This window comes from Bombyx mandarina, chromosome 22 (assembly GCF_030267445.1).
Source record: "Bombyx mandarina strain Sakado chromosome 22, ASM3026744v2".
In the NCBI taxonomy this organism is placed as follows: domain Eukaryota; kingdom Metazoa; phylum Arthropoda; class Insecta; order Lepidoptera; family Bombycidae; genus Bombyx; species Bombyx mandarina.
Window position 1 is genome coordinate 9400166 of NC_143228.1, and position 9803 is coordinate 9409968.

Genomic DNA, 9803 nt, shown 5'->3' on the forward strand with positions numbered 1-9803 from the left:
AAAATTCTGCGAAATTACTTAATGAAAATTGAAACGAGTCTTTTAATAAATCCAAATGTACAAAAACTGAAGAGAACTGTTACTTTTTGTTGTTGTTATTTGTTAACATACATAGGAACTAGTGATAGAACTCGAATGAAACATGACGGTTTCTACTAGAGTTGTATTTGTTATTCAGAATAAACCTAAATTTTTTTCTAGGTGACGTCCTTATTGGCCTCTGTTCAAAACCTCGATCCAAAGCATTCGAATGCTCTCGTTGTCAATATTTATTCGAAGTGAACGCTCAAATCTGTCTTCGATATTGAACTAGATTAATTTTGCTTCAATCGAAGAAATCCCCAGAATGATTTTTTTACTCACGGCCCAGCCCGGTACTAACTAGTACAGTACAGAAACCTTCGATCCCTTCTGGTAAGCTATGTCCCAAAAGTCTGATAGCCACTGCGATATACCGGCCACAAGAAATTCTGTTACGAAGCTCATGTTTTTTTTCCTACGTAATCATTGGTAGCCTAGGGGGCTATTCCAACTTCACGCGCACCAGAAGCTGAGCTCACGGGCTCAACCTGAGAGAATTGCCAACACTAGCCCTAGCAAGAGCAGTGCTTCGCTGAATCAACTACCGGATCGGAATCGCGACCCACTAAGAAGATCCGGCGAGAAACTCAGCGGGCTGATGCATGGGTTAGGTTGCACGTCGACCTCTTTGTCGAGTTATTATCCGCATAGCAATATATTATGTCAATCTATGTAATTTATATGTATATAAGATGAAAAGCGAAGGACGTCGAAAAAACCTCAAAAAAAACCTTTTAAAGGTAATCCTTTTTTATCCTATCCAAGTTACCAGTCGACTATAAAAGTATTACCATGACTAGGACTATCACTATTAAGTTTCTGTTCTTAATTTAATAGAACTTCAAAATTTTCATGCACTTCTTATCTATTTAACCAAGCCGCTTGTGACCGCTTGAATTATTTATGAGAAAACGTAACAATTTAGAATATATAACTAATTTGATTTATTTCTATAATTTTATGCTAGTGAATGACAATGTTGTAATGAAATTTACAACTTCACTTTAAATTATTTACCTCGCGCTGAAGAATTGAGAAGAATTTATACAAAGAATGTCAGCTTTGTAATTTGATCTTCAATATTACGAGTCAGAGTACCTACATTCACCGTAAAGATTATTAATTATATTCATGTATTTATCAACTTTATAAACATGTTTATTGTGTCTTTAATAAAAGAATTGCTTAATAATCTATTTTTATAATTATTTGAGGAATCCCATAATACCTAAAGTGGTAAATTATTTACCTAAATGACCTAAGCAAAAGAAGTTAAGAAATTTTATTTTAAGTTAACTAGATAATGTTCATTATTTAAATTTTAAAACCCAAAAATTAAATAAAATTTGTGAAGTATGTATATAAATGGTCCGTGTCCTTAAATCACCAAGCCTATCAAATCGGTAATCAAATGAAATTGTATCATTTATTATACCCTTGATTTGATATTTATTAAGAAAGAACTACTTGAAGTGGAGTGATTAGTTTTTTGCGTGGCTGTGGCTCTTCTATTGCTGTTATCCATCGGTGATGGTAGCCAGTTACGTTAGATGGGATAAAAAACAAAATGACAATTTTTTTTTTAATAATTCAGTTGAAACAATTATCATATCTACATCTGGATATACCTCACCCAACTTTCTCCAGAACGGGCTTATCTGGGCAGTATGTCGCCAACGGTTCTACCCTAACCTTTAAAAGGTTATCAATGCTTTACGATACCACCGTAAGTTATGAAAAACATACAGATTGCAGACTTTCGTCTTAAAGCATTGAAATGTTTTGGACAACGTAACAGATTAAATCATTTTTCCAAACTATAATATTTTTTCTACAATTTACTCGATAACCCTCAACATTTAAAGCTATTTAGTCTGGCTTTTTACTACTAGGTATTTATATATTTAACTTTTTTATTTATTGTAAATCATCATTCTTACTGAGAATGTGAAAACTTATTTAAATTTGTTGCTAAACAACACCGACTATGTCATCATTAAAACCCATTGTATTTTTAATTTCCCATAATTGCTTTATCACTCTAATAATAAAACTCGCAAGTTGGTTATTATGCGCGCTAAGAGTCAAGTTATGGTACGTACTGAAGCAGCGATGCCGACTCGACCCAGATATATGCATTAGTACGGCTAACCTCACAGCTCACTGACGTCGTACGACTTACGAAATAACATAGTTAAATGAATAATTTACTCGAATGTTAATCAATTCCGTGGCCCACTGATAATGAGGCGATAACGCTCAGTTGTGATCGCGACCGAACACAGGGCTCGCGTCATGCTCTTTATAATTATTTAAAATTCGTGTTCTTAGTTCTTTCATAGCAATGTCGATTCTTGTTCGTAGATCTGTATTCCAAATGAGAACCGTGAACCGGTGCCGGAAAATCAAGGTGACGACGCAAAGTGTGAGTAACAAGAAGTCATATCATAAATACTTATAGCAACAACAAAAAATAAAGATAGGAATAACCTTATGCAAAGACGTTTTAGTATTTACTTACCTTTTGGCTCAGCCACGAAATTATACATATATTGTAATAGATTCCTAAATACTTATAATAGTTAGAATACAATAATTACATAGCACCTAATTCGCTTAGATGTACAAGCATTATCGGAAGTACCTATTATATCAATTACCTAATATTGCTAAAATAAAATCTGAACTAATTTTAATTCTTCGTGGCAATAAGATAAGATAACAAGAATTGTTGTTGTTATGAAATTTTAATATGAGCGAAATTTTATCTACTAAATGAATAGGTAATAAAGTTAAGATAACATAAATCACAAAAACATCAAATCTTAATGTTTTTTGTATGAAAATTGATCTTCATTCAAGGTCATAATTGTAATTATGCTTGTGAAAACAAAAAATAATAATATTAAAATTCATAAACACGTGATTGTATTTAACTTAATATAATGTAAAACTTGTCATATGAGTTGAAGTTGAAATTTAAGCAATAGTTGTAATACGCAATTTATAATAATGCAAACGTAGGCATACACTTACGTTGACATTATTGTGCGTTTAAGAATAAAACTATGTATAATGAATCTATGTGCCAAGTCGAGTTTTCGGTACTGGCAAGGTTTTTTATTTACTTGAAATCGCTTAATTTGTATGTAACGTCAAGTGGGACTACCGGTACGGACACTTACCAATTTCTTGATAATGTATTCACATTATTAATGGGATCCGTGTTGCATGTGTTGAGGACTTCTGTTCGTATAGCAATCATTATGCTACGATCTTTGCATATCGTCTTTTCGCATTAAAATTGTACAATTTCCAAAAATATTCGAAATCGAGTTAATATGCAGAATCATTTGGTATCCCCAGTATTTTTGTCATAAATATTGTCAAAAGAGCGTAGTTTAGTTTTAGTTTTTTTTAGTTTACCTGTTTTGACTACTATTAACAAAATTAATACATTTATCTTACTTTAAAAGACAAATAATGTAACTGGTAAAAAATAAAAAATAAATGTTGCAAAGATGATTAATTTTAAAAATATCACATGTTAAACCTTTAAAACACTCTCCTGTAAAATTAATAAGTTTTGAGATTATACAGTTTTAATGCGAGAAGACGATATCTGTTTTCGATTAGGTTATGCTTATGATAAAGTGTCCCAACATTTTTTCAGGCGAGAAACGTATCACAACTATCTTACAAAACGCCTTTGAATGAAAGCTTAAGCAAAGAGTTAAGGCATTTCCACACCAGTCATGCTGTCAACAAAATCGTCGCTTTCAAGCTTTCTGATATCGGTGAAGGGATACGAGAAGTCGTCATCAAGGAATGGTACCTTATAATATAAAACTTGATTATATTTTACATAGCTTAAATAAGTTACCAGTTACCACAAATACATAACTTACCAGTTTAATAAGACCTATCATTTTAAATTTAATGCAAAATATTTAGATTATTTTCATTTCAAGCAGTCAAGCCCCTATACCTCGATTTGTAATATGTGTTGCTTATGTTTACCAGTTTAATAAGACCTATCGTTTTAAATTTAATGCAAAATATTTAGATTATTTTCATTTCAAGCAGTCAAGCCCCTATACCTCGATTTGTAATATGTGTTGCTTATGTTTACCAGTTTAATAAGACCTATCATTTTAAATTTAATGCAAAATATTTAGATTATTTTCATTTCAAGCAGTCAAGCCCCTATGCCTCGATTTGTAATATGTGTTACTTATGTGTTTATTAGACAAAAATATATTCAAATTCATTACTTATTTTCAAACGACGACGTATTATACAAAAATTCAAACAATTGTTTGTATGCTAATAGCGCACGCAAATCATTTCGTAACTTTTATGTCGAATGTATTAGGTAATTAGTTTATTAAGAGCGTTTTACTTTTCGAAGCCTTTTATATTTTAATATAACCCAACATTTAATTGTACGCGGTAACAGATGAAAATGAGTTTCAAGTTTTTTAATTCAAATGATTAATCAATTTTGAGTCCAAGACAAATAAATATTTCGCTAACGACAATTTACAGTGCTAAAGGCGAACTTCCTTTTGTCAAATTATTCACATCAATTGATTTTATTTGTTAAATTTGGAACTAAATATTCGTGTTTCTTTCAAGGTTCGTCAAAGTCGGTGATAATGTTCAACAATTCGACAACATTTGCGAAGTACAAAGCGACAAGGCAGCTGTCACCATCACTAGCCGATACGACGGTATCATAACACGGCTGTACCATGATATTGATCAGACCGCCCTTGTAGGACAGCCCCTAGTCGATATTGACGTGCAAGACTCTGAAAATGACGGTAAGCTAAGTTTTTTTATTGCCCTTGCAGACAAACGAGCATTGTGAGTGGCTAGTCATGGACGTTAGCAATGACAGGGCAGTGCCAAACCGCTGCCTACCGTTACGTACTCTCTGCACAAACGCGCTTAAGTGGACATAAACAAAAAAAATGTTAGTAAGTTAAAAGTACTAGAGGTCCCGCAGTAGTCGAAATTCGACTATAATTAATTGGAATTGTAAGTTTGTACACTATTATGATTGTACTTTATACTTCTATAATCACAAATTTCGCCAAGAGTACACTTTAATCTATTCTCAATTTGACAACAGACGTCAAGAACAAAAGTTTGACAATAAATAGTATGCATGCGTGTGAGCGTCAAATACATAGTATGTAGTGTGTGTAATGTTTTCTTTATTGATTTAATGTATCTTTTACGCATTATTTAAAAAAAATATTAGCATTGTGCACTTCTTCTCTATATTCTCTATAAGTGTGGAAAATTTCACACTCCTCCGTCAGCGCAATTTTCCTAAAAAGGGATACAAAGTTTTTGCTTCACGTATTAATATATAGATAAATGACAAACGCGAATGTTAAACCGACCGAAAAGCAGCAGCGCTATGGTGTTTAAAGCCGTCACGACAAAAAATCGTTTTATTAATTTATCTAAATAATAATTTTCTGTAATAACTTGAGTGTATTAAGCGGCTACTTTATATGAACAACCTTAATAAGAAATGTATAATATTGAAGTTCCCAGTACATTAGAAAAACTGATATAACACCTAATTTTAGAGTCGATCAAAAAAGTAGTTAAATAAATGAATCCGGATTTTTTGACGTCATAATCAGCTGACAAAACCTTTAAGAGATAATATACGTATAAAACCAGAGGAATGATTTGTCACTGTTAATCATGAGAAATAAGTTCAAGGGTTCTAATGTTTTATAGACGTTTTCAAACCAAAAATAAAGAAAACGTAAGAAATAAAAGTTGCAGTTTTAGTGAAAATTGATTAGGGTAAACGAGGATCCATGTGTTATAAATTTTATTCAAATGATTTAAGATTTTCAATATGATCTAGAGAGCTTTGTTTATTTCAGGGAAACCCACAGACGTTGCGCCTGATAAACCTGTTGCTGAAATAGACGCTCCGAAAACGGAACAAAACCAAAAAATTAAAGTATTAACTACTCCGGCGGTGAGAAGAATTGCCGCTCAATTCAAAGTATGTAATTAAGTATATTTATTGTATATATAGATAAATTGAAGAGCAAGGAACGCAAATTAGATTCTTCATAAACACAAACAACGGGTATTCCTTTGGAGATCAGTGGCCAGGCGACACGAGTTACACGGTCGTGTCATGCACTGATTCTAGTTTGGATTTTAACGACAAAGAGGAGGTCTTCCAACAAGCGGGCGAAATTTCTCGGTAGACCGACGACGGTCCGAATGCTATTTTATGGACTCTCACTTAACGATATTCAGGGATCTGTCAAATATATTGTGTTTTATGATAGCTACCCGCTACATATGTATTAAATTCAAAGTTGCTTGGTATTAGCGCGTTCAGAATGCATGAAAAAATATTTAAAATATCAGTTTAATGACGTGGGTGTTTATATAAAAATAGCACTTGATTTAGAACATCAGAAAATATTTGTACATTGAAAACAAAAGGTATTTCAATTTCTTCTCTAAGAATTTCATTATTTTTGTTTTCTTTATTGTTTATAGGTAGACTTGAGTGCCGTTAAAGCAACTGGCAGAAACGGAAGAGTTCTTAAGGAAGACATGTTGTCTCATTTAAATATTAACTCGGATGACTCGAACGAAGTTGTATTACCTGGTAGTGTCAGAGCTGTAGAAATACCAGTTACAAAAGCGCAGGCAAGAGTAGAATTAGCTCTCGAGGATAAAGTTGTCCCTGTTACCGGCTTCCAGAAAGCAATGGTTAAATCTATGACGGAGGCCATGGTGAGTCTTAGCTTATAGTAGCGTAGTGTATAGCAGCGCCATTTCATCTCTTCCTCTAAATACAATTAAAAATAAGAAAAGAAAGAAGAATTCACTGGGCAGCAGCGCTCTATATGAATAGATGATTAAACCAGAGTACTATGATCGCCCATTAATGATTACTGGATGGTTACTGGTAGAGCGTATTTGATACCTGCTCGGGTGATTAGTACCTTCCTTCTTGTTTTTATGACATCTGTTTTGCAATACAACTGAGATTTCGATCAAATCTCACCACATTTCGTTTCAAGGCGGGTGGTAGGCTTCACGTTGCTATGTCAACGGGTAACTGAAAACAATTTACACCAGGGGGACGGTAAGCTCGTTTGTTGGACAAACTATAGTGAAGGTCAACATAATTTGTCACTCAGCTCTTAAGAGCTGCAGAGTAATAAACGCTCAGATCACAAAAACCACTACCGTCACTAAAATATTAGAATGTTTCTCTTAATATCCATAATCTCATTTATTTTTCGCTGTTTCGCTTCGAGTAGTTCCGATTACTGACTGACTGCGTATCATCCCTGCAACGCTTTTATAGTCGATACCACATCCCTAGAGTTATTGAGAATATTCCACACATCTCTAGTATTGTTTCCGCTATCTGACAATAGATGGCGTTGTACTCCTTGAGCGTTCTAGGTGATACTAGATCCTTAGTTATTCGTTCGACTATTCAGCGATAGATGGCGTTACTCTTGCCGGCGTAACAATATCAAAAAGCTAAGGCCTTACGTATAATACGTAGGGTTTTTGTGTCATCTCGCTAGTGCTTAGAGGTTTTTGCGGTGCTCAGCATCTGCGTTAACTTGTTGTACAGAAAATCTTAATTTGAGGCCGTCGACCGTCAGACATTTGAAATTAAGCAATCTATAAAGTGTACCTTACTGTTACGAACCCGCCGCATTCTAATTCATCATTTTTTCCAGAAAATTCCGCACTTTGTATTCAGCGACGAGTACAACGTCACAAAACTGGTCGAATCGCGTGCAGCACTCAAAAAGCAAGCGGAAGAACGTGGGGTTAGACTAACTTACATGCCGATCATCATCAAAGCAGCGTCCTTAAGTTTGAACTATCTACCCATTCTCAACAGTAGTCTCGATAGCTCCTGTGAAAATCTCATTTACAAAGCAAGTCATAACATAGGCGTTGCTATGGATACGCCCAACGGATTAGTCGTACCTGTTATCAAGGTATATAAATAACTTAACTCGTCTTATCTATAATGTTTGATCCGGTCAAATGGTTATTTATACATTTCGTTATTTTCAGAATATCCAAATTAAATCAATATTAGAAATTGCACAAGAGTTAAATACATTGCAAGAGAAAGGATCGCAGGGGCAACTTGGATTGAATGATCTCACCGGAGGGACATTTACAATATCAAATATCGGAATTGTGAGTATTGTTATTCATCTCAATATCAAAGTAAATCTATGGTTTATGTCTTAAATTCCTTTGATATAATTCCCGACAATAGAAGCATAACTATAAAGTAGGACAGCACAAAGTTCCTTATTCCTATTCACGAATATTTTGCTTTTCTTCTCGGCAATATATTTTAAATGGAATCGGACTATATATTTATAATTGCCTGGTATTTGTTCTACAATATTTAAAGTCTGGTATCGATCCTAAGTCTATGTCAGAAGTTCAGCCATTTAATTAGAATCTCTAATTTTGACAAATCAATATTCGTATAAATTTCTCCAAATAAGAACACTACGCACAACACAACGAACCGGTCGCGGTTCACCGGCATTACAAATGTACCTATTGTATTCCATAATAATATAATAAAACCTAAGCATATGAAGCGTAATTTTTTTTTACAAAATATTTTCCTTTTTAGGTAGGAGGTACTTACACGAAACCGGTAATATTCCCGCCACAAGTTGCAATTGGAGCATTAGGAAAAATACAGGTTAGTAGTGCGTAACTATATTAATATTTAGTACGTTACTGGGATTGCAAAACGATACACCGCAACAACTTCAATATATCGCACCTTTAGAATTGAAGTAAAACTTAACTAAAAATTAAAAAAAAATAAGGCTTATACTTTGAACGACTTATAAACATGTATTCGATCAGTTTATATAATTAAATTTTTAAAACTCAAAATTAAATTTTAGCCTAAAAAAGGACAAAGTGTAGGTACTTTTTAAACTTTGCATACCTTAAAGTTTTAAGGCTTCAAGTATTAAAATTGAAACTGAAAAATTACAATTCTTCAATTACATTTTTCGGGGTTTTTGAAAAACCAAGAATTTTGGATTAAGCCAATTCAATTCTAAAGGTGCGATTTTTTTATTGCTCTTCAGACATACGCTCTCAGGGCCAATCTGGTATTATGTTGTTATAATAACGTACAGATAGTTTGACTACACTATTTGGCTGTATTGCAAGCCCGCGCGGGTAAATACAATCATCTGTTCTGTTTGCGTCTGTCTGCGAAACAGTTATGAAGACAGAAGCAGCCGTTATAAAATTCAATTTAGTTTTGGACCTCATGTCTCAAGGTGGGTAGCGACATTCATGTTGTGATGTCTATTGACTCCGGTAACCAATTAACACCAGTGAGCAATAAAAAGAAAAGATGAAATTAACCATAAAATATTATTCTTTACAGGTTCTCCCGAGATTTGATTCTCAAGGGAACGTTGTGAAGGCTCACATTCTGTCGGTCAGTTGGTCTGCCGACCACAGAGTCATCGACGGCGTGACAATGGCGCGCTTCTCAAATCATCTCAAAAATTATCTTGAAGACCCTTACATTCTACTACTAGACTTATAGCCTTCGTAATGACTGTATTAATGTTGTTGGTTATTATTATATCTAAATATATATTTTTATAAGTTTTCAAATATATATACTTTTTATT

General features: G+C 33.6%; 1 protein-coding gene across 1 annotated transcript; it reads left to right on the forward strand.

Annotated features, from left to right (window-relative positions):
• The first annotated feature begins 2211 nt into the window (after positions 1-2211).
• Dbct (Dihydrolipoamide branched chain transacylase E2) lies at positions 2212-9788 on the forward strand. The gene is made up of 9 exons (XM_028176653.2): positions 2212-2506; positions 3755-3912; positions 4720-4907; positions 5997-6121; positions 6634-6873; positions 7842-8108; positions 8188-8316; positions 8771-8842; positions 9551-9788. Exons 1-9 carry the CDS (start codon positions 2426-2428, stop codon positions 9713-9715), a joined length of 1425 nt encoding a protein of 474 aa, XP_028032454.2. The 5' UTR covers positions 2212-2425; the 3' UTR covers positions 9716-9788.
• Positions 9789-9803: the final 15 nt, after the last annotated feature.